Source organism: Tachyglossus aculeatus, chromosome 10 (assembly GCF_015852505.1).
Source record: "Tachyglossus aculeatus isolate mTacAcu1 chromosome 10, mTacAcu1.pri, whole genome shotgun sequence".
NCBI classification, from domain to species: domain Eukaryota; kingdom Metazoa; phylum Chordata; class Mammalia; order Monotremata; family Tachyglossidae; genus Tachyglossus; species Tachyglossus aculeatus.
In genome coordinates, this window is record NC_052075.1 from 39,364,814 (window position 1) to 39,390,989 (window position 26,176).

General features: G+C 43.6%; 1 protein-coding gene across 10 annotated transcripts in view; it reads right to left on the reverse strand.

Moving 5' to 3' along the window:
- CADPS2 (calcium dependent secretion activator 2) overlaps window positions 1–26,176 on the reverse strand; it is a 371,455-nt gene that overhangs the window by 88,453 nt on the left and 256,826 nt on the right. For 3 of the 10 annotated variants that reach the window (XM_038752454.1, XM_038752451.1, XM_038752449.1), the window contains exons 17-19: window positions 23,970–23,990; window positions 3,178–3,281; window positions 1,370–1,378 (exon numbers count right to left, since the gene is read on the reverse strand). In XM_038752454.1, coding sequence (XP_038608382.1) covers window positions 1,370–1,378; window positions 3,178–3,281; window positions 23,970–23,990 — 134 coding nt within the window. The remainder of the gene's footprint in view (window positions 1–1,369; window positions 1,379–3,177; window positions 3,282–23,969; window positions 23,991–26,176) is intronic. The other 7 variants (XM_038752455.1, XM_038752452.1, XM_038752450.1 and 4 more) reach the window with 3 other exon arrangements.

The following is a 26,176-nucleotide window of genomic DNA, read 5'->3' on the forward strand; positions in this document are numbered from 1 at the left end:
AGACCATGTACTACATGGAGCTCAAAGTCTTAAATCCCCTTTCTAAAGATGAGGTGAGGCACAGAGAAGTTAAGTGACTTGCCCAAGGTCACACAGCAGATAAGTGGCGGATCCAGGATTAGAACCCAGGTCCTTCTGACTCCCAGGCCTGTACTCCATCCACTAGGCCATGCTGCAGTTGATAATGATGATAATAATAATAATAATAATAATAACTGTGGTACCTATCAAGTGCTTACTAAGTGCTAAGCACTGTATTAAGACCACTGGGGTAGATAAAAGATCATCAGGTCCCAAATGGGGCTCACTTTTGGGAGGGAGAACAAGTACTGAATCCCTATTTTGCAGATGAGGGAACTGAGGCACAGAGAAGTGAGGGGACTTGCCCAAAGTCACATAATATGGAGGTTAGAACCCTGGTCCTCTGACTCCCAAACCTGTGCTCTTCTAAAGCACCCTGTTGCTGCTCCCGGAGAGATAATTCCAGGCTGTATGGACTAATGGTCTGACCTAGTAATGATACTTCACCCCAGAAACTTGTCTCTGAAATCAAGCTAGGAAGGGAATCATAAAGACACAAACATCCAAGCCTGGCAAGGTCCTCTGTGTCAGATATATTGGCCTCTGCCAAGGTATTTGATCTGGATTTTTCCCCCTTGGTGTAAAGACCCTTTAGTTTGAATACACTGTGGAATACCTAGAGACTATACCATTCACTTTTGGAAAGGTCCTGAAGTGCCCCTCTCCACTGATGTGAAGTGTTCCCCAACCACATTAAAGGTTCCCCCACTGATGTTGAGAAAGGGGATGAAAAACAAAGTTGCTCTATCAAAACTCATGGGAAGTAGATAGCACGTTACCAGTGATGGGTACTTGCGGTTCAAAATGCCACCAATGGTAAACTGCCCATGTGGGTGGTCTATATCTGAAAAGACCAGAGCTCGATGTAGGCAAGGAATGGGTCTGTTTATTGTTAGACTATACTCTCCCAAGCGCTTAGTACAGTGTTCTGCACATAGTAAGTGCTCAATAAATACAACTGAATGAATGAAAAGACTGAGATGAGACCTGTCTGCATAGAAGGTCTGGCTTGACCACATGTTAGAGGCTGCATCCTGTGCAATTTTCCATTTTGCCTTAGTATCCTGGTAGTCCTGAAACAGGAAACACACATCTAAGGGAATCAAAGCACCTGAACTAATTGAAGAATGACTGGAACAGTTGGGTACTGGAGAAGAAGATAAAAGTGGCTTTTAAAAACAATCAAAAAGCATCAGAACTGGTTATGCCACATGGTCAAACCAGAGAGAATGCTGCTTCCTGAAACTGGCATAAAACAATGCTACCTTGTTCAAGGTGGGAGACGTACCTCTCTTCCCTGAGGGGGAATCCAAGGGTTTGGAAGCATTGTGGAATAGAAAAAAGTTATACTGTTACAATTTTATAGCAAAAATGAATTTTCATACTTCGATTATGGCAAGTATTTGTTCCACTTTTCACTCAATATTTCTTTCCTCTGTTCAAAAGAGTGGAGAGATTAGTGACTAGCTTTTTGCATTTGGCTCGTCTTGGTTACATTTTAATTCATATGCTGAATTTCCTCAACATTTTCATTATGACTTTGCTGAGTTAGAACATTTTGCCATTTCCTTAAAGCATCAAGAAAAAGGTCAAAATTCTACCCAGTGATCATTCTCCTTATTTGTGTGGATTAAGCCAATGGCCATATTTTTCAACCCAGAGAGGGCTTAGGATATATAAGGGAAATACCACTTGAGCGGAACAGAATGTTGTCAGTTGTTCACCAATCAGATTGTTGACTTTTTTTTATAAATTCACTGTTTTATATTCTAAAAGATACTGCTTTGCCTCAAAAGACAAAGAAAAACACACATATTTTATTAAATAATGATTTGCAGTGTAACACGGACGTAATACTAGTGTGGAATTGAATCTCCCGGGAATTCATTTCAAATTATTGAAGCAGCTGTTTCTTCAGTTTAAAATAAAATATCCATAACAAGTTCACACATGACAGATGCAAGGTAAAAACTAGATTCCCAGTGTGAGCTAAAAGCAGATGTTTTGAATGATCATATTTATAACTAGAAACAATGAAACTTAGTTTAACTGTGGTATGGCTCTGTGGATTCGAGGATTTGTTAAAAACACTCTCTCTGTGATTCCCTACATCTTAGAGAGGTAGGCTCTATTATATGCAAATAAACTATAAATTCATGGGTCTCTGGTTAGGCCTTTTCCCTGCAGATTTCCTTGGATTCTTCAAGAATAAAAAGAAGTGCTCCCTGTTTATTCAACATGATACCATTTTATTTAGAGAGAATATCCCCTCAAAGAGGGAGTCTACTTTAATACTGCCATAAATCTCTGAGTATTAGATAGTGTGTGTGTGCACATAGAAAAAACACTTTCTGTTTGGCCTATTATTGCTTTCAGCATCTTCAGTTAAAAAGCCAGTAATAATAATAATAATGATTATGATAATGGTAATAATTGTGGTAAATTGTTCAGCACTTACTATGTGCCAGGTATTGCTCTATGAGCTGGGGTAGATACAAGGTAATTGGGTTGAACGCAGTCCCTGTCCCACACAGGGCTCACACTCTTAATCCCCATTTTCCAAATGAGGTTGCTGAGGCACAGAGAAGTGACGTGCTCGAGGTCACAAAGTAGACAAGTAGCAGAGCTGGGATTAGAACCCAGGTCCTCCTGACTCCCAGCCCCATGCTCTATCCGCTGGGCAACATTGCTTCTCCCGGTAGTAATTTAACCAAGGATTCAGCCACCATGGCTTTTCCAATTCACAACTGAGGCACAGTGAAAACTGAGCCTAATAGGCAGGGGAGGTCTGGGTGATGTTTTGGTTTCAGAGTCCAGAGGAGGCAAGGGTCCCCATCTTTTCCACATTATTTCACGTCCCTCTGAGGAACAACATTAACCTTCCTGCTTTTCGCCTCTTTTATGTGCAAACTGGGGCTATTGTTGAATCTGACTTTATTTCATTTCACTTTCTCTAAACTTCCCAGTGCTTAGTGGCTTTTCATGCAGCGGAGATTCTAGACAGCCTGTTTCTTCTGACCTGCTTCCTGTGGCGAGGGACCAAGGTAGTGTGGTAGGTGTAGAGTGTTACCTCACAGTGCGAAACTCTTTCCTCACCTCTGAATGATGTTCCTCATTCTGCTGCAAGACTTCTATGCATAGCTCTGCCAGGTGAAGAACCTCTTCTAGTTTACGAGCAGGAGTGGCTTGGCTCATGATCTCTTCATAGGAAAGAAAGAGAAAATCGAGATGAGTGCCTTTTGGTATGCACTGATGGAGGGAAATGTGGAGTCTACTGAGGAAGACAGAGACAGATGGGGGATAGGTCTGCAGATTTTTCAGAAGAATAATACCCAAGAACTTATACGCCTTAGCCCATATGAAAGCACAACAGAAAACCAGTTCACCAGATTACAGAAAATAATTCATCCATATAGAAATCTGTGACTGTTTTTCTATTAACTACATGAGAACAAACAGGTGCATCAGCACATTAGATGCTCAACTTCTGTAGCCAACAGCAAGTTTTAATTCTCTTCAAGGTCGGGTATACAATGCAAGCAGAGACCACAGAGATGTTCTCTCCCCCTACTGTTCTCTCCACACAAAAGCCATTCTCACTGAGTGAGTCATTCCTGGGATTTGCCTTATTCCCCATTTTTGTTGCAATTTGCATTCCAAACCCAAGTCTACATTTTAGGCTGATCTCAAAATGGAAAAAAAGTACAAAGTCACCTGGAGTAATACTAGCAACATGCAATTAACTGATTTCCCTCTCTCCCGTCTCCGCCCCTCTCCTCCCCCACCCTGCCAGCCCCATCCAAGGCAAGTCTTTGAAGCTGAAGGCTCTATCGGTATTGTAGCAAAATTGGAGCTCTAAAGGGAGAGGGCATAATAGGATTATGGGGATGCGAACAGAAACTCAATACTAAAGATACGAAGAGTCCGTTGACAAGAGACAAAGTGGAAGGGTCAGAGATGCTGCCCAAATTAAGTGTATCTCAAATCTGGGCATCAGACAGAGCTTCAAGGAGGGACTCAGTGGCTTAAAATAACCTGGAATATGGGTCAGCTGGGTTGGGCTATCCTTCCATTCCCCTGTCTCCTGATCCCCATCAGATGATACCTGTGCTTTGATGCTTCCAGTGGAGAAGGGGAAAGATGAGTTTGGGAAATCTGGATTCACTGATGCCTCGTAAAATACACCTGGTTGCCTACTGAGACTGTCATTCTCCACACACCAATTGGCTCCAGCTTGAACTGAATCAGGCAGTCAGCAGTCTTTATGAAGCCCTTTCTCTGTACAGAGCACTGAACTGTGTGCTTAGGGGAGGGTAATAGAATTGGTAGACCTTATCCAAGGGGTTTACAATCTAGCAGAATGAATCCTCTAGAAGGCAGAGATAAGTTTTAAGATAGGGCTCCTCACCTGTATGGAGAAGAGGACCTGTGACCACTCAACTTTTCAGGATGGAAGCTAGATAAAAGACCTCACTATTAATTACAATGAGGTATGGACACCAGGGACTTTAGACTAATTTGGAAAGAGGTAGGGAAATGAAAAAGACAATCTCCATTCAAAGGAAAATTCACTAACTTGGAATGAGTCCTTAATAATGTGGGTCCCTATGATCAGAGTTAGCAGACTGAGTGGGATATCCTTAATATCATACAGGAAAAAAAATAAACCTAACACATGAATTCCATGTCTTTTTCTGCTGCCAATGGATTGGTCCCATCCTGACACAGTCACGGATTTTTGGAGGCAGAATGATTCATTCAATAAGCAAAGGATATTGGAATGGGAAATCTTAGGATCCAACCCCATTTCTAACAGCTGACTGGCTTGAGACCTTGGACAAGAGACTGACCCCCCCCTCCCCCCCCCCCCCCAACCACATCAAGGCATAGAAATGTTTGTTTCATGTGCTGTTTGTTTCATGGAAGAGAGGTTGGGAAATGGTGGCCATGTAGAAACAAGAGTAGTACTACTAGTATTAGTAGCAGCAGCAGTAGGACTAAATAAAAATTGTGGAATTTGTTAAGCATTTACCACGTACCAGGCACTGTACTAAGTGTTGAGGTGGATACAAGCAAATTGGGTTGGACACAGTCCCTGTCCCACATGAGGGCTTACAGTCTCAATCCCCATTTTCCAGATGAGGTAACTGAGACACAGAGAAGTGAAGTGACTTACCTAAGGTCACACAGCAGAAAAGTGGCGGAGCCAAGATTAGAACCCAGATCCTTCTGACTGCCAAGCCCGTGTTCTACCTGCTATCAGTAGTAGTAGTAATATCAGTAGTAGAAGAAACTGTATTCATTAAATGAGCTAGGAAAGAATGCATGGGTGGGAATTAGGCTCACTCCCTGGCTCTCAGGGTGCCTCACAATCTAAGGATATAAGTCTATAAGTGGGGAGCTGGGACTGGTGGCATAGGATAAGGTAAGGAAAAATGAAAAAAAAAATAACTCAGACAATATAAAAACAAGGACAAATACACAAAATAAAAACAAAAATCTATAGGGTACTTTAGCTAGAGGAGCAGAATTTCAGTTCCCCCCAGTTCAGGGTCCAAAAGTCACTAACAGCTACTCATCTGCTACTTTTAAAATAACTCATTTGAATGGTGATATTTTCTAAACAGTTATGTGAATGATTTGTTTGTGACTCCCTCAGGTTCAGGGTTAAATGAGTCTGGAGAGTTTTGCTATTTACTCGCAATCTTTCTGTGAATGCCTAAGGAAAAAAATACACCATTTACAGCAAGGCTGTGACTGTCTGAAAGGAATCCAATCTGAAAGCAGACTAGTGGGACAGCATTTATCATGCACCTGAGAGCAAGACACTGTACAAACTCCTTGGAAGAGTATATCAGAAGCAAAACACAGGCTTCCAGCCCTCAAGAAGCTTACAGCCCAGTGAAAGATGAGCGATTTATCGATTGTCCAGCTGTCAGGCTCTTTGTCCCACCCATCTTGGTCTCACTTTGAACATACCCTGAACAATAATAATAATAATAGTAGGTATTTGTTGTCTTTGACACTAGCCAGGTGCTGTTGGTCACTGAAGAGGAAACACATGACATCGTGCATTCCTCTGAGCACACAGTGTGACTCGAGGCACAGCAAAAATACAAATGGGAGAGAGGATGCTGCTACGCGCTATGAGACGAGTCAAGACTGGGGCTGGAGGCTTGTCGGCCGTCCACTCTCTCTGGCCTCCCATCTGTTTGGCAGGGTCAGAGAGGCCCAGGAAGGGATCCTGATCCCTTCTTATTGCCTCTCCCCCCACCCTCAGAGAGGCTGCCTGCCCATATCCTGATGGGAGCTGGAGCCAAGGCTCTGACTGGGCCCCAGCCTGCAGATAATAATAATAGTAATAGTAATAATGATAACTGTGATATTTGTTAAGGGCTCACTATGGGCCAAGTACCATATTAAGCCCTAGCACTGGGGTAGATAGAAGATGATCGGGTTGGAGACAGTCCCTGTCCCACCTAGGGCTCAAGGTCTTAATCCCCATTTTACGGATGAAGGAACTGAGGCACACAGCAGACAAGGGGCAGAGTCGGAATTAGAACACATGTCCTTCTGACTCCCAGGCCCATACTCTATTCACTAGGCAGCACTGCTTCTCAATGCTTCCCACCTGGAGAGAGTGCCGCAGCTTGGGTTTCCCTAAGGCTAAGGTGAGGTTGGTTTCTCCCTGGGACCAGAGGCCCCTGGCTAATCTAAGCAGGGGTGCCAGCTCAGCCGGTCTCAGCAGCACACCAGGGCGCTATCCACAAGGCCACGCTGCTGCTCTTTCACAGTACAAATGGTGCATTCAATTTTTTCCTAAATTACTGCTGGGATTGATGTCAGGATCACTCTTGCCTGGATGTGACTTCCTGGGTGTTTAGTTCAATGCAGTTGTTCCCGAATTGTGGATGTAATCTGAACCTTCAATCTTCTTCTTGTGCTGCTCTCTATCGTTGCCTTGCCCTGCTCAAGAGAAATCCTCATTCAACACTCTTCAAGCTCAATACTGCTGCTACTCCCAACTTCTTTCTGAACTCTTCCTAGTTATTTTTAATCATCTTTCTGGAGAAGCATCCTTTACCCCTCATTATTTTTTCCTATAGCTTTGTGCCCCTCTGCTCCCAGTTTTGGTGAATTCTTCTTGGGCTTCCACAGCCTCTTTGGCTCTAATTTCACTTCTCCCTTTTTTTAGCTGGCTAGGTAGGGTCAAAATTTGTCCCAACCATTCTCTAGCCTCCTAGCAGAGCTATACTTGAGGTTACATGCTCTCCCGGTCTAGACTGTAAGCTCATTGGGGGCAGGGAATGCCACTGTTTATTATTGTATTGTACTTTCCCAAGCCCTGTTAGCCTCTGTGAAACTAGAAGATCCAAAGAGAAGTGGTGTGGTCTAGTGGAAAGAGCACAGGTCTGGGAATTAGGGAACCTGGATTCTAATACCAGCTCGGTGACCTTGGACACATCACAACTTCTTTGTGTCTCAATTTCCTCCTGTGCAAAATGGTGCTTCAATACCTGCTCTCCTCCCACTTTGGCTGTGAGCCCCAGATCCACTATTTGTCTGCTATGTGACCTTGGCCAAGCCACTTCACTTCTCTGTGCCTCAGGTACCTCATCTGTAAAATAGGGACTAAGACTGTGAACCTCACGTGGGACAACCTGATTACCTTGTAGCTACCCCAGCATTTAGAAATGCTTGGCAAATAGTAAGTGCTTAACAAATACCATTATTATTATTATTATTATTATTATTATTATTATTATCATTATTATTATTATTGTTATTATTCTGTTCCCTCATCTGTCAAATGGGGATTAAGACTGTAGCCCCATGAGAGACATGGACTGTGTCCAATCTGATTTGCTTGTATTCATTCATTCATTCATTCATTCAATAGTATTTATTGAGCGCTTACTGTTTGCAGAGCACTGTACTAAGTGCTTGGGAAGTACAAGTTGGCAACATATAGAGAGGGTCCCTACCCAACAGCAGGCTCACAGTCTAGAAGGGGGAGACAGACAACAAAACAAAACATACTAACAAAATAAAATAAATAGAATAGTAAATATGTACAAGTAAAATAATAGAGTAATAAATCTGTACAAACATATATACATTCATTCATTCAATTGTATTTATTGAGCACTATGTGCAGAGCACTGTACAGGTGCTGTAGGGAGGGGAAGGAGGTAGGGTGGGGGGGATGGGGAGGGGGAGAGGAAGGAGGGGACTCAGCCTGGGAAGGCCTCTTGGAGGAGGTGAGCTCTCAGTAGGGCTTTGAAAGGAGGAAGAGAGCTAGCTTGGCGGATGTGCAGAGGGAGGGCATTCCAGGCCAGGGGGAGGACGTGGGCCAGGGGTCAACAACGGGACAGGCGAGAAAGAGGCACAGTGAGGAGGTTAGACGCAGAGGAGTGGAGGGTGCGGGCTGGGCTGCAGATGAAAAGAAGGGAGGTGAGTTAGGAGGGGGCGAGGTGATGGACAGTCTTGAAGCTGAGAGTGAGGAGTTTTTGCCTGATGCATAGGTTGACTGGTAGCCACTGGAGATTTTTGAAGGGGGGAGTAACATGCCCAGAGTGTTTCTGCACAAAGATGATCCGGGCAGCAGCGCGAAGTATAGATTGAAGTGGGGAGAGACAGGAGGATGGGAGATCAGAGAGGAGGATGATGCAGTAATCCAGTCAGGATAGGATGAGAGATTGAACCAGCAGCGTAGCGGTTTGGATGGAGAGGAAAGGGTGGATCTTGGCGATGTTGCGGAGGTGAGAGCAGCAGTTTGCTTGTATCCACCCCAGTATACAGTACAGTGCCTGGCACAGAGTAAGTGCTTAAGAAATGCCACGACAATCATTATTATACATGATCCCTGCCTTCAATGACCTTACAATCTAGTGGTAATTTCTAGGAGGGCTGCAACATGTCTCTGCCGTATTAGACATCATGGCACTCCGAAAATAGACATTAACAACCCCATAGGTAATAGGACAAGGAAGCTAAAGACCATTAAAGAACTGCAAGGAGAACTAACTAGCACAGTCATGGAGAGATTGAAAGCCTAAGACAACAACCCTCACCCAGAAATTTTGAAATCCTGTAAAACAACAATAGTGACACTCTGAAAGTTTAGCTCTGGGTGGAAAACACACGTGGTTATAAACTGCTATTCCTTTTGATAATAACTTCACTAAATCATCTTTCTCAGATGGTGAAAGTGTTCTGTGTCCTTAGGAAAATTTAAAACCTTCTAAATCATTTCACCCTTTCTAGATTAGATAGATTGAACAATGCTCAAACTCAGTATCAGAAAAATAATGGCCACTTTGAAACCCTTTAAAGTGAAGTATGCTATACTTGGTTTCCTTAAAGGGAAATAAAATACCATTATTCTTTATCAAGTATCATTAAGCATTCAGTCTTCAGTTTATTCCATACTGTCAACATGCAAGGGGACAAGACAAGGTTTATTCAATGCCCTATTACAGCCACTGGTAAGTTTGTTAGCTATTAAAACTAATCTGGGATATTGTGAAGAAACAAGCACAAGTATTTGTGAAGTTTTCCTTAAAATGTTCTAAACACGAGTTTCAATCTTTCATTTCTCCAGCACCTCAGACGACCCTCTGTTTTCCCAGATTCACACAAATTGTCGCTTGTACTGCTGAGTGTGTTGAAGAGTTAATCAGCTTTCAGGGGAAAGGGGGATGGGAGGAAATGAAAGCATTCATATTAGCAGAATCGCTCCCTTATCTTAAAGCCTTCTGAGTCCAGTGGTACCAGATTTGCCACTGCGCACCCAATGATTTAGCACAATCATCAGAGATATTTATTTGATATTTACTGTGTGCTGTGCTCTGTACTAAACACTTAGGAGAGTATAATACAAGGAGAGTTGGTAGACATGATCCCTGCTTTCAAGGACCTTATAATCTAGTTGGGGAGACAGACATTAAAAAAAATTACAAATAAGTGAAATGGGAGAGTATATGGATATCAATCAATCAATTAATCAATTGTATTTATTTAGTGTTTACTGTGTGCAGAGCACTCCACTAAGGACTTGGGAGAGTACAATATAACAGAGTTGGTAGATACATTCCCTGTGCACAAACAAGCTTGCAGTCTAGAGGGCTACATGAGTGCTGTGGATGGGGCAAGTGTCAAGTGCACAGGCAATGCAGAAGGAAGGCCAAATAAGGTAGGGAAATGAGAAGCTAGTTAGGAAAGGTTTCCTGGAAGAATTATGATTTTTGTGGGTCTGTGAAGATGGTAGAGTGGTGGTCTGTTGGATAGAAAGGGGAAGGGATTTCCAGGGTGGAGGGAGGAAGTGAGCAAGGGGTCAGAAGTGAGAAGAGACTGAGGTACATTAGGTGGGTTGGCATTAGGGTGAAATGTGAGGGCTGCATTGTTTTGGGAAATGAGTGAGATTAACTGACTGAGTGGCTTAAAGTTGATGGTAAGGAGTTTCTATTTGATATGGGGATAAAGGAGCAAACACTGGAGATTTCTGAGTGAGAAATGTGTGCAAAATATTTTTTTAAGAAAAGTGACCTGGGCAAACAGAGATTTGCTCACTATTCTGTGTGGAAGACGGCCTGAAGGACACCACAGGGGGACAGGTCAATTCTTGGGTCTCCTCAGGTTCTGCTCTGCAGTGGGGAGGGAGTCTGATTCTTGGCTAAGTCCTCACATCCCCTATCCGCCCTCCCCTCTTTTTTGCTTATGCATTTGGTTGTGTACTCCTTAAGCACTTTGATATCTCAACCCCAAAGCACCCTCTCTGTAATATATTTTAATGTTTATCTCCCCCTCTAGATGTAAGCTCTTTATGGGCATGTGTCGTGTTTACTGTCTCTATAGTTTTTTACTTTCCCAGAATTTACTGCAGCTTTCTAGAGCCCCCAGTCCTTGCCTTGCCAGTCCCACCCCGCCCCCCTGCCTCTATCCCCCTCCTGACCACTGGGACCCCAACATTAGCGAAAATGGCATGGGGATCAGTTTGTGAAGAGACTCAAAAATTTTGAGATACCTTGGTCTTTAGCTCCATATTTCCTTTAAAAACCCATCACCAGCAACTTTTGGACAGGATTCTGGGGAGAGACTGGAGCTATTAGCAGGAAAGGATCCATTCCAAGCTACAGGAATTCTTTTCTAGCTGGAAAACATGTCTCTTAAGGTTCCAAGCACAGTTTCAGTGAAATGAACTAATCCAAAAGGGGGAGGGTTTCCTTGAACTATTGATAATCATAGAGAGGATCAGCAATCTAGGTGTAGGGAAACAATAATTGTGTGGCCTTTTAAATCCACAGCTCCTCCTGGGACCTGCTAGTGTAATGATCAAGGCGCTTCATGCAACAGTACCCGTTCAAGCTTTCTCAGAACTGGCCACGCTAATAATCTCATACTTCAGAGTAATTATCCCATGACCACAATCAAATGAACAATTGGGCCTGAATCATCAATTGAGTTAATCATCAATTCCCAGCCACTGGCTGGCAGGGGAGCAATGGGATTTGGGCATGGGCCAGGAGAAATAGGATAGGATCCAAACTGGCCAGTTCCTATATGTAATCAGGAACTAGAGACCTCAGACATAAGAGCCTGGATGAAAGCATCATCATCACAGGTTGAACTGTGTCCAACCCGATTATCTTGTATCTAACCCAGTGCTTAGAACAGTGCCTGACACATAGTAAGCACTTAACAACTGCTTAGCAGAGTGGGGAGGGGGAAGATACTAGAGACTGGGAGATTTGGTGTGTGATCAATGAGGAGATTTGCAGAGTTTTATTTTTGTCTGAGTGCACAGCAAGGTTTTGTCAGGACATCCCTGCCAAATAGTTAAAAAAAATCCCCAGCTCACAAACATCCCAAGAACTCTTCCCAAAGGGCCGTTCCCATTGGACGTTAGCAGAACCAGAGGTCAAAAGGCGACGTTCATGGCTCCTGTTCTGGGTCTGGCTTTTCTCTAGCCTGAGGGCTCGTGTTCTAGGCTAATGAGTTGGGCAATCTGCCTACCTATATTGAGACCCCAAAGTTTTGTGGGAAGTGAAAGAACCAAAATGAGACAAATTCTAGGGTTTGGATAAGTTCCAGTTCAACCTTTGCTTAGCAACTCTCTACTATCTCTGACTGGTTCTTTTCACTATTCTCCAAGCCTGGAATGCTTGCTTTGTCAGCTCCACCACAGTATCTGCCTCCCTTCTATCAAGGCCCCCAGGTCAGAGGGGCCTGGTTCTAATCTTACCTCTGGTACGTGCCTGCTGTGTGACCTTGGACAAGTCACTTAACATATAACTTCTCCATGCCTCAATTTCCTCATCTGTAAAAAGTGGATAAGATACCTATTCTCCCTTCCCCTTAGATTTTTGACTCCAGGTGGGACAGGGACTATGTCAAATCTGTTTATACTGTACCTACCAAAGTCTTTAGTAGAGTGCATGACACATAGTGTATGCTAAACAAATACCATAATTATTATTAAAAGGTCACCTTTTCCAGGAGATATTCCCTGATGAAACCCTATCTTCCTGGTCCTGTCATTCCAGTAGCCACCTCAATCACTTCTGTGTATCTGTTTATTTAACTGTATTTCTGTCATTATCATTTATTTTTCTGTGATTACTCTCCCTTCTATTCCATTTGCAGACTGTGCCCATTTTCCCTCTGATTATACTGTAAATTCCATGAGAGCAGGAACCATGCTCTTTACTTCTACTGAATATTCTTGAGCCCCTAGTGCAGTGACCTGCACACAGTAGGCACTAAAATAAATGCTGTTGTTATTGATAATGGTGATGTAGTGATGAGTACTTTACCCTGTTTTTTTTTCTTTTTTTATGGTATTTGTTAAGTAGGTGTCAAGTCTCGGTCTACGTTCTTGGGTAGATACGGGTTCATCAGGTCCCACATGTCTCATAGTCTAAGTAGGAGGGAGAACAGGTACTGAATCCCCAGTTTTCGTAAGAAGAAATGGAGACACAGAGAAGCAAAGTGAGTTGCCTAAGGGATTAGAACCTGGGTCTTCTGAATCTAGTCCCCATTGCTCCTGTCCAACCAGCTTCAGTCTAGAAGTGCGGAACTCTTAGCACTTTTCAAGCAGAATTCACCTGGTCTGGACTACATCTGCAACTCTCCTGAGAAATAAAGATGTGGAAATCTGTTCTGTCAGTTTTTATTACATGGCTCTGCCCGAATGGAAAAGACTGTGACAGTGTTTCTGCACTGCTCAGATTAACAAGGTGCTGAGGGAGACAAGCTGCTCGATGTCGCCGAGTTTACCTGTCAGCACCTTTCAGTAAATAAATAGTGGAAGTCATCAATCATCTGCTTTCAACTTAGACATGACTGAAAAAAAGCAAGATGGCTGGTGGAAGGAAGGGTAATATTTCAAGTGGGTAATTAACACCTCACCAGTTACCTTCTATCAAAAAGACTTGAAAAAGATGCAATAAAATAAGAGGTCAAAGAAAGCCAGACACCCCTAACCAAGCTTGATACCTATTGGTGAAAAGGTGCTGAATGCTTCCATGTCTGCACAGTAAAGGTAACAGATTAGGTCCGCCACTGCTCACTGCCAAAAGTTACTGAAAGAGTCATCATTCATTCATTTATTCAATCGTATTTATTGAGCGCTTACTGTGTGCAGAGCACTGTACTAAGCGCTTGGGAAGTACAAGTTGGATCATCATCATCATCATTAGTATTTCACTTAGTGCCTATAGAGTGCAGGCCATTGTACTACGAATTTGGGAGAGGACAACGAAATTATCCGACACGATCCCTACCCTCAAGGACCTTGCAATCTGGGTGGGGAGACAGATTAAATAGTCTGGAGAATAATTACCTGAGGATGCAATGACTGCTTCAAATGACCCAATTAATTCGTTTCTACCCCAGCACTTAGAATAGTGCTTCACACAAAGCACTGAACAAATATAATAATAATAATGAGGTACCTAGAACCAAACAGAATGGAAGAATTTTAATTTCTTCTGGGACATTCAAGTACTTCCCAGGCTTACACGTTTAAATGAACATATGGAAGAGTCCAATATTGCTTCGAGAGGGGTTTCTGTTAAAGAGAACACATCTTGACAGTTGTCATTCCCTCTTCTTTTTACTTTCAGATTGTGAGCACTCCTGAGGAACAGGCACTAGGTCTAATTCTCAGCTGGATAATTTTTCCCAGCACTTAGTATAGTACTCTGCACACAGTAAGCACTCACTAAATACTATTACTACTACTATCTTAACTAAGGTTGTTCAGAGAGAAGCAGCGTGACTCAGTGGAAAGAGCCTGGGCTTGGGAGTCAGAGGTCATGGGTTCTAAACCCAGCTCTGCCACTTGTCAGCTGTGTGACTTTGGGCAAGTCACTTAACTTCTCTGTGCCTCAGTTACCTCATCTGTAAAATGAGGATGAAGACTGTGAGCCCCATGTGTGACAACCTGATCACATTGTATCTCCCTCCAGCACTTAAAACAGTGCTTCGCACTTAGTAAGTACTTAACAAATATCATCATTATTATTATTATGAGCATCTGTGGCAGTCAGGGGCATGCAGTGGACTCCGAAGTAACTCCCATAATCAGAACAGATATCACATCACATCTCTCAACAAAATCTAGCCCGTACCAAGGATTTTCCCAAGTTCCCTACACCTCTCACGTCAGCAGACAAAAACAGCCTGGCGGGTAGCAATCAGAAAGGGGTTGCTCTCAGTGTAAGATTTTCACAAAATCTGGGACATCGGGAGGCAGGCTCGAAGATCAAGCCAGGCCTTATCTAGGACAAACCCTTTAGCCCCACTTGGATGTACTACTGTGCAATCGCCCTTGCATTTGGATTTGCAGCATTTATTCTCCTCTCTCAGCTCATATCCATAATTTATTTATTTGTATTAATGTCTGTCTCCCTCTCTAGACTATAAGCTCGCTGTGGGCAGGGAATGTGCCTACAAACTCTGTTATGTTGTACTCTTCCAAGTGCTCAGTGCAGCATTCTGCACACAGTAAGTGCTCAATAAAAACTATTGATTAATTGAGTGAATATAGAGGGGAACACCACTGACTGACAGTGCTGGGCATGCACTGTCCTTTCAACAGCCCTCAAAGGATTTCACCATTGGTTGTGTCCTTTGTAAAAATGAAGAGGAGCTAGACATAGTAGGGAATCACCCCTACTCCCTCCCTCTGCTCTACCCCCTTCCCCACCCCACAGCACTTGTGTATAGTTGTACATATTTATTATTCTTATTTTATTAATGATGTATGTAGATATATAATTCTTTTTATCTATTTTGATGCCACTGATGCCTGTCTACATGTTTTGTTGACTGTTTCCCCCTTCTAGACTGTGAGCTCGTTGTTCGGTAAGGATTGTCTCTGTTGCCAAATTGTACTTTGCAAGTGCGTAGTACAGTGCTCTGCACACAGTAAACGCTCAATAAATATGACTGAATGAATGAACAAAGGGCAACAGCCACAGTCTTTTGTTATTGATCTAAAAATGATGGCTGTTGCTGCTGCAGTCCAATCAGTTTCCTACTAATCTTCCCTGTTGTCCTTGGCCATCTCCCGTAATTCCTCCATGCTCCTCAGCAGGGCAGCCAAAAAACTGAAGGGTGATTGAGCTGGACATCTCCCGGGCAACAACAGCCTTGCTCCCTCCCTGCCCTGTGATGGCCACTCACAGTTTCTGGGCACGCACTAGGTTGCTGGACGTAGGATGGAACTGCACAGCTAGGGTTGTAGCTTAGACGTCATTCAAGAAAAGTCAGTCAGTCAACTGTATTTTCTGAGCACTTACTGAGAACAGGGAATGTGCCTGTTTCTTTTTGTATCATACTCTCCCAAGTGCTTAGTACAGTGCTGTGCACACAGTATGTGCTCCATAAATACAACTCAATATGAATATATGTGCAGAAAACTGTACTAGTATCTACGTTGCATCTTAGAGTACAATGTAACAATAAAGAGTCCCTGCCCACAATGAGCTTACAGTCTAGAGGAGGAGACAGATATTAATATAAAGATAGACATTAATATAGAAGAAAAGAAGACGGCAGATAAGAAACGCTTGCTGAGCTCCCACAGATGGCATGTTTGTGCCACTTTGGGACAATCAAAATCAGCACAATGAAGACGCGATGTAAACAAATCAACAGCAATGTCACAGGTTGGGAATGTGGGCAGGGAATGTGTCTGTTTATTGTTATAATGTATTCTCCCAAGCGCTTAGTACAATGCTTTGCAAACAGTAAGCGCTCAATAAGTACAACTGATTGAATGAATGGATGAGTGCTGCCATTGTTCCATTTCTGGTTGGTCTGAACGAGTGGCCTGGACCACTGCTCTGTCAGCCTCGGGGTTTTGTTTGAATTAGGAGCCTAGGGGGTACACCGAGTCATTCTAACTCTTTGTCTTTTACAGATAGCTCACACTTCTACATCCTACATCCTTTTCAGGTTCTTGAGGCTTTCCTCCTGCATTATCACTATTCATGCATTTCAGGAGTAGCCCTGGCTTTTCCAAGACATTAGACAAAATTGCTCTTCAAAACAGACCAGAGCACTGCACCAGAGCTGAGGAACTGAGTTTTCCTGGAAAAGCAGATCCTATTTCAGCATAAAATCCACAGAGCAGTGTCCTTCAAACTCGAAGGTGAGGCCGCTGACGTTGGAGGTGTATGCGCCTGAGAGGGCGAATGTGGGATTCGCCATCCCAGTCATGTGGCACGCACACACAAAAATTGTCCTCAGTTGCCCTGCTGAATTGGTAACTGATAGGTCCTGCTTTCACCCTGGCCTTTAGTTGCTGATCTAAGGTTGACTGCTGTTGCTGTTGGTGCTCTATTGTCTCCTTGTGGCCCTTCCTGCCTTCCCCATGCCTCTCCTTCCCCTGCTAGCCACTCTGCAGTAGCCAAGAGGCTGCAGGGTGCCAGGCCTGTAAATAATAATAAAAATAATGATAGTATTTGTTAAGCGCTTACTATGTGCCAAGCACTGTTCTAAAGTAACAAAAAACGATAAGCTCTGCAGGGAGGAAAAAAATCTCTCTATTGCAATCCGAACTAGAAAGGAAGGAGCATAGCCTAGTGGAAGGAGCACAGGTCTAGGAGTCAGAGGACATGGGCTCTAATCCCCGTTTCACCACTTGTCTGCTGTGTGACAAGGGACAAGTCACTTCACTTCTCTGTGCCTCAGTGCCCTCATCTGTAAAATGGGGATTAAGACTGTGAGCCCCATATAAAACAGGAATTGTGTCCAACCTGATTTGCTTGTATCTATCCTGACACTTAGAACAGTGCTTGACACATGGTAAGTGCTTAACTTATACCACAATTATTATTATTACTGTTAGAAACAGAGTTACATTAGAGTGCCACTGAGTAATGGAAGGGCAGGAGGAAAAAAATGGGAACCTTCTTTAGCGGACAGCTATCCCACAAGAAATCATTTTTTATGGTACTTGTTAAGGGGACTGGGGTACAGACAGGTGAAGTGACTTACCCAGCCTCACATAGCACACAAGAGGTGTAGCAGGGATTGGAACCCAGGTCCTTCTGACTCCCAAATCCATGTTCTTTCCACTAGAACATGCTGCCTCTCTCTAGACCACACTGCCTCTATAGCACCTATGATTTTATACCCATCCTTAGCATCCTTGTCTATTCATTTGTACATTCAATGGATTTAAACTACTCCTGTAAATATTCTTATATCCATCTCCCCTATTAGAGTAAACTCCTTGTGGATAGGAAACATGTCACTTCATAGTACAGCACTCTGTATGAGCTAGCAGCCATTCATTCATTCATTCAATCGCATTTATTGAGCGCTTACTGTGTGCAGAGCACTGTACTAAGCGCTTGGGAAGTACAAGTTGGCAACATATAGAGACGTTCCCTTCCCAACAGCGGGCTCACAGTCTAGAAGGGGGAGACAGACAACAAAACAAAACATATTAACAAAATAAAATAGAATGAATACGTACAAGTAAAATAGAGTAATAAATATGTACAAACATATATACATATATACAGGTGCTGTGGGGAGGGGAAGGAGGTAAGGCGGGGGGATGGGGATGGGGAAGAGGGGGAGAAGAAGGAGGGGGCTCAGTCTGGGAAGGCCTCCTGGAGGAGGTGAGCTCTCAGTAGGGCTTTGAAGGGAGGAAGCAAAACCATTCCCACTCTGCAACGGGCCCAGCTGTTCCATCTCCAAGGGTGCCAAGCACAGACAGGAAACTAATAGTCCTGGTGCCTGTTAGGCACTTTCAGCTCGAGTGTAGAACCAGTTCTCGTCATAAGGCGCCAATTCTTTGTGTTTGGCTAGCTTGACTGTGTCCACCCATTCGGGGACCTGCCACATGGGCTGTATTGTACTTTCCCAAGCACTTAGTACAGTGCTCTGAACACAGTAAGTGCTCAATAAATATTATTGAATGCATGAAAGAATGAATGGAATACTTCATTCATTCATAATTGTATTTATTGAGCGCTTACTGTGTGTGGAACACTGTACTAAGCACTTGGAAAGTACAATTTGGCAACAGATAGAGACAATCCCTACCCAACAACAGACTCACAGTCTAGAAGGGGGAGACAGACAACAAAATAAAAAAAGTACACAGGCATCAATAGCATCAAAATAAATAGAATTATAGATATATAAACATCATAAATAAAATAAATACAATAATAAATATGTACAAATATACACAAGTGCTGTGGGGTGGGGAAGAGAGTAGAGCAGAGGGAGGGAGTAGGGGCGATGGGAAGGGGAGGAGGAGCAGAGAAAAAGGGGGGCTCAGTCTGGGAAGGCCTCCAAGAGGAGGTGAGCTCTCAGTAGGGCTTTGAAGGGAGGAAAGAGAGTTAGTTTGGCGGATGTGAGGAGGGAGGACATCCCAGGCCAGAGGTAGGACATGTGCCAGGGGTCAACGGCGGGACAGATGAGAACAAGGCACAGTGAGGAGGTTAGTGGCAGAGAAGCGGAGGGTGTGGGCTGGGCTGTAGAAGGAGAGAAGGAAGGTGAGGTGGGAAGGGGCGAGGTGATGGAGAGCCCTGAAGCCGAGAGTGAGAAGTTTTTGCTTCACTGGAGATTTTTATGTATCAGGCACTGTACTAAGTGCTGGGGTAGATACAAGTTAAAATTAGGTTGGACACAGTCCCTGTACCACATGGACTTACAGTCTTAATCCCCATTTTACAGATGAGGTAACTGAGACACCGAGAAGTTAAGTGACTTGCCTAAAGTCACACAGCAGACAAGTGGCGGAGCTGGGATAAGAACCCAGGTCATTCTGACTCCCGGGCCACTCTATCCAGGTGGACTTGCTGCTTCTCCATCAGAGCACTTTTTGTTTTTCAATAAAAAACTGAATTGTTTCATGGCATCTGAGGCAAAGATAGCCCAAGCCAGAAAACCTTGATAACTTCCCCTTGCAGGCTCTGGAGGAAGCAATGGAATCTCAGTTCAAGTCGGCCGAACACCCTATTGGAGCCCCTGAGTGTATTCTGTCTCTGAAAGGGGAATGGGCTTAGATAGCTTTCCAGGCACTTATGCAACTGCACAACCCACAGGTTTTTCTGTGTAGATTATGCTAATTGAAAGCTTACGCAGAGCTCTATGGCACAAGCAAAGCCCTCTCACCACACGACCAGATAACTCTCCACTCGCCTCTTCAACGTCAATAATCCTGTTTGTCCCCGGGTCTCCTGTGTTTAGAGGCATTAACTGTGGTCTTCATCTATGATCACCCAAAATAACAACTCCTTGGTAAAGTCAGCCATCATGGCCTAATAGCAAGAACAAATACCTGATTGTACTCAAGAGGATAACACACACACGCACACACACACACACGCACACACACACACACACACACACACACACAGTTTTCTTGTTAGGATCTCTAAGTGTTTCCTTTCCAAGCACAGCACTGCTCGAAAAACAGACGGAAAGTTCATTGTCTTCATTTTTCTTGTTTTGTATGGGGACACAGAGGTCCCGAGAGTTATCTGCCCCAGGTAGCAGGGTGAATCAGTGGCAGAGCTTAAACAGGGCTGGAGATTCTCAGGTCAGGATTCTATACGGCATCCCTGCTGCTTTTCTCCTAAGGAAAGGCTGGGAATAAGAATGATCAATCAACAATCCCCTGGATGCTCTTTAGAGTGGGATTTAAAAAAAATATATTACCTGTTGAAAAGCACAATTTATAGCTGTGGGCCCACAATAAACAAGCTCTAATATTTCTGTTTTAGAAATACCCCAAATACATGCTTGGACACATATTTGGAAGGAAAATTGATTAGGGATATATATTTGTGGAGAATTCTATGGAGACACTCCCTACACTTTTGTTCTTGGCCAAAGCCGTCTTTTTCCCTCATTTTAAGTGAGTTGTTAATAAACAATTAGCCACCTTCAGCCAGAAGCAATTTCATCCCCGATTTAGCTTGTGACATGATCAGGTGTTATCTCTGCTCCTCTACATGCAAATCCTCATGCTGCCCAGATTTTACTTTTAATCATTATAATCTGACAATAGAGTGCTAAATTAAAATGTCATCCAGATGGCAAATACAACCTAATGATGTAAGGGCGCCTTACCGGGCAACTTCTACCCTTAAAAGTAAGCAACTACAGCCTTCTGGGAAAGCACTCTGAATCCCGGACAATCAAGACACTGTGAAAAGGAGAGCACTTGGGGGTTAGACCTGGGAACCTGGCAACCAGACGGCTCAAAAAGATTCTCGCCACATAAACAATTTGCATGTTCGCTACAGGGTACCTTTTGTTCAGGGCACCTCTGCATTTCTGCAGTCCTAATGAGCAAAAGGTACAAAATCTATGGCAAAGGGGTCAAAGGTCAATGGCAAGCACCAAGGAGCCGTCTTCTTAACACAATATGACAGTCTGTGTGAGGGAGAGAGCGCTGCCTTGTTATTAGACTCTTCAGGGACTGTTGATGCACTTACGCAATTCTCTGAATGAAAACATTAGCTCTGCTCCCCCCTCAAAACTGCTGACAATTTCCTTTAAAGGAAAGGTTATGTGTTTCTGAAAGTGTCAGTGAAAAAAACAACCCCAAAAGACTGCTTTCACAGTGCAAGTTCAGTCATCAGATTGAAAAGAACAAGTGTTTTTATCTACAGATACTCTCTTCCACCATTTTATTCTGAGACTGTGAGCTCTTCAAGGGCTGGGGATCCTGTCTAAATCTCACTGGGGTATTTTTTCCCAGCACTTGCTACAGCACTTTGCACCCAGAAAGCGCGTAATGCATGCCATTAATACTACTACTAAAATGTAAAATGTGAACAGTTGCAAAGAAATAATAATCGTGGCATTTGCTAAGCACATCCTGTAGAAAGAACACCGGCCTGGGAAGTCAGAGGACCTGGGTTGTAATCCCGACTCCATCACTTGTCTGCTGTGGGACCTTGGGTAAGTTATTTCACTTTTCTGGGGCTTCATCTGTAAAATGGGGATTAAGATCTGTTTTCTCCCTCCTAGTTAAGCTGTAAGCATCATGTGGAAGGGAGACTATGTCTGACCTGATTAGCTTGTATCTACCCCAGAATTTAGAACAGTGCTTGACACCTTGTAAGCGCTTAACAAATACCACAAATACCTACATTTGCCACTTGCTGTCCTGCTAGGCACAGGAAAAGCTCTTCAGCTATTTGCAGTTACCTGCCTCATTTCTGATCCTATCCCCTACCTAGCTTTCAGCCTCTTTAGCACGCATATCTTTATTATCAATTATTTAGCTTTCATCATTTGTATCTTTTCCCTCGCCTATGTGTGGCAATTTATATCTTTCGGTCTCCCCCATTAGACTGTAAACTCCTTGAGGGCACTCCTTGAGACACACAGGGACTGTGTCTTCTACTTCTGTGAATATTCCCAAGCATCTAGGACAGTGTAGCAGTTCAGGAAATACTGCTGCTGCTGCTGTGATGTTGTTGGATGGATTCACAGTTCTCTTTGTGGAGAGGACTGGGAGCTAGTCCTAAGGCCAATGACGAAAGAGGAGAGATCTAAGTCCTCAGATTGGAGGTAGTGGGAGGAGCAGCCATACTTAACATTATTAGGTTGGGTCATCGGTGTGAGGTCAGTCAGCCAATCATATTTACTGAGTGCTTACTGTGTGCAGAGCACTGTACTAAGCACTTGGGAGAGTACAATAAACAATAAAGAGACACACTCCCTACTTACAGTGAGCTTACAGTCTAGAGTGAGAGTCTATTGGTGGATGCAAGCACTTGGTATAGGGATCCGTCCCTCTTGAATCCACACAAAGCCTCCCCTGGTCCCCAGGGCAGAGATGTCCCTAGTACTTGCCTCCCACTCTAAAAGTTCTAAAAGTCTCTCTGGCTTGGGATTGCTGGAACAGCTCTGTGGTCGGCAGAGGCTGGCACCTCAGTCTGTCCCAGAGTGCACTTCAGGGAGGGCATGCTGCTCAAGGGTTGGGAGAGACTCCACGCCACAGTCTCTGCTGGGCTGAGACTCCCACTGCCGCCACCATTTTCTGCACCTTATATGGATGGAAGGGGCTCAGTCAGTCAGTCAATGGCATTTGAGCACTTACAGTGTGCACAGCACTGTACTAAGCACTTGTGAGAGTACAGTACATCAATATAATAGACACATTCCCTGCCCACAGTGAGTTTACAGTCTAGAGGGTGTGAAGGGAGATGCCTCATTCACACTCCTTCCTGGTTCTGATCCTGATTCAGTGATCTATAAGCTTATTTTGGGCAGGGAATGTGTCTACCAATTCTGTTACAGTAACTCTCCCAAGCATTTAGTTACAATGCTCTGCACACAATAAGAACTCAATAGATACAACTGAAGGATTGATCACTGCAGTGAAGCAAAGCCTGCAGAAAGCTCAGGCTCTTCTCCCTCACCCTTCCCCTGGCTGTGTTTAACTTCCCTTGTCCACTGTAAGTTTCATGTTGGGGCGGGAACAACAGAGGAGGAAAATGTCAAGAAAGGACATTCATTGCACCTTGAAGCTCACCGGAAGATTCCCTACATGGTAACTTTGGACTGGTGCACCCCCCGCATCTGGCACACAAGAATCATGTTTCCACTATGCCTGCCAGACTTGAGAGGCCACCCTAATCCTAAAGATTTTGGAAAAGGGGATTCCAAACACCAATGTTTAACAACAGTCAGTAAGTCTGTCTTTCTACATAGCTTGGATGCCACAGGCTGCAGTTTCATCCCAGCCTTTCTTGGGCTCTGCTTAGTGGAGTTGGAAAACCTCGTGACATGACCTCTTACCTATCCTTCTCTGAGAAGGCCTTGGTTTTCTTCATTCTCCTTACTTTTCTGGATCTCTGCTGAGTCCTCTCCAAATTCTCCCCTGCCACCTGCCGTCGGTCCTTTAGTTGAGGAGTTCAGAACTGGCTCAGCTTTCAGTAAGGAACTAGCCAGGGTGGGGAAGACATGATCACCTCACGGCTTCTACATTAACCTTGTGTTTACTTCCTGAATACAGGGATACCACGTTTCTGTCCTACTGTCCACTGTGGATTCCAAGCCTGTGCATTTCCTGAATAAATGGCCCAGTCTCAGGTTTCATGCACTTCAAGCAGCAGCACTCAGTTTTCTGGCTCAAGATGACATATTCTTCAGTGAGGAACTATCCCCTTCCTCTCTCAGAAGGGGGAGATTTGGGGAAAGACCCATGGGCCCCAACAAGACAAAAGCCATGTACCTTTCCTCAGAACCCCTTCACATAAGGGCAATTGGAGAATTTTCTGTAGTCTGGTCCCAGAGATGGAATTTGTTAAAACATGCAAGAGAGAAACAATGGTACACAACAATTCAAACACCACACAGGAAATGCAGCACAAGCATGCATGGGAGTTAATCACCTGCTTCCTTTTCTGCCGGGCCTACAACGTAAGGAAAGAGAATTCAGAGAAAACATGGAACCCCAGCATCATCCCAAATCCAAACAGTTTCTATAAACCCTAAAAATGCACCAAACACACCCCAAAAGGTGTACCAGCACCATGCCTATCAGAAACTCTGAAACTGCTAAGTCTCCTCTGAGGGTGACAGAGAAATGCCAGGGGCTGTTTTATGGATGATGAGATGGTTACAAATCTCCAATGAATGCAAAGCCCTGGACTTGGGGGAGAAAGTATTTACCCCTGAGGATTAAGATCTTTTTTTCCCCAAGTATTTGAACAGAGTGAGCAGTGACTTTTTGAAAGAGAGAAGAAATGGATTGAAAACATGATCCATTAAGACACTCAGGCCCAAAAGGCACAGGGATCAGCCTCCCCTGGGTTGGATTCAAACTCGATCTGGCCCCATGATCAGCCCAAGCATCAGTGTCATGGTGAGTCTTTAGGTTGCTGAAGGGGATGGACTTCTGGAACTTAGCCGGTCAAGTTGTTCCACTCTGACAAATCAGAATTTGGCCTGAGGCGGGAACAGCCACAACAAGACCCCTTCCTACGCACAGGTGGGGTCAAAGACAATGCCAGAAAACGGCAAGAAGCACAGCTCTTGGAACACTTGCGTTTCCCTTTCTTTTTTTAAAGTGGTATTTGTTAAGTGTTTACTATATGCCAGGCACTGTATTAAGCGCTGGGGTACATACACTTTAATCAGGTTGGACATAGTCCCCTGTCTTACACAGGGTTCACAGTCTTAATCCCCATTTTATGTATGAGGTACCTGAGGCACAGAGAAGTTAAGTGACTTGCCCAAGGTCACACAGCAGACAAGTGGTGGAGCTAGGTTTAGAACCCAGGTCCTTCTGACTCCCAGGCCCATGCCCTTTCTGCTAGGTTGTTTCTGACATGAGAAACAGCAGGCTGAAGAATCCCCAGATTATAAAAGGGGCTTATTTTGCACCCTTCATTCATCCCATCCTCAGCTCCCCAGTATTAATGTAAATACATTTAATTCATTTATTTATATTAATGTCTGCTTCCCCCTCTACACTGTAAGCTCCTTGTAGGCAGAGAACATGTCTACCAACTCTGTTACATTGTACTCCAAGCACTTAGTACAATGCTCTGCACAGTAAGCGCTCAGTAAGGATGACTGACTGATTTTTGCAGTTCTTTGCCAGCTGGACTTCAGTGCTATAATGAAGTTATTAGCGAGGGCAGTGTCACTGCCGCCTTTGCCTAAAAATGATGTAGAAAAGCCCCCCTGGACCCTGGGGATCATCCCCGATAGCGTAGAAAATTGCTAAACTGATCAATCTAGGAAGTTAATGCATCTACTTTTCCCTTAAATACTTTTGGAGAGGCAAGTGATTTAACGTAGTACCACAAAAAGGATAAAGGAGCATTCCTATAGCTGAGTTCCAACTATTTGTTGCAGCTAATAAGCATGCAAATTATCTGCTACATATACAGATACACAGATAAATACTAGTTCGCTGAATTGGCTTATTCCCCAATTTTCCTATATCTTATTGACTTGATTTTCAAAGTCTATTTTCACATCAATTATTTCAGCCAATCTTGGACAGCTTGAGGTTCCCAAGCCAGAAAAATCATTTGGACAGTTCTTTAGAGGCCAAACAGTATTCCTTCCCTCTTTCCTCACAATGATCTAATATGCATCCCCTTTGCTTTAACACAACATGATATCATAATTAATGATGCTAAACTGGTTACTAAGGAGGTTTCATGTTGTTACTCTTGTGATATAATATTGGTTGCCATAGTGATGGGATGGCTTTTTTTGTTAATCACTCAGGAGGTTGGTTAACTCATGCTTGTCAGAGAGCTAAACTAGATTTGGAGAGAAACTGAAAAACTTGAATCCATAATATAGCTAATCACATCAATTTAAATTCATTTCCCCCAATGTTGATATCATGCCTATTTTTAATTTGACCAATTTCTTCTCTTTTTCAGCAAACACATTTCCCAATTTTGAGAACAAGGATTTTCAAGCCCAGAGGATGAAAAGTGGATTGTAATTTTCCTTAGAAGCTTATGTGATCACTTTTATTGCCGGTAAGTTTCTTTTTTCTTCTCTTAAAGTTAAGAATTAAGGGAGTTTTAGGTTAATGACAGCTAACCATTTTAAGCCATTTTTGTGGTCCCTT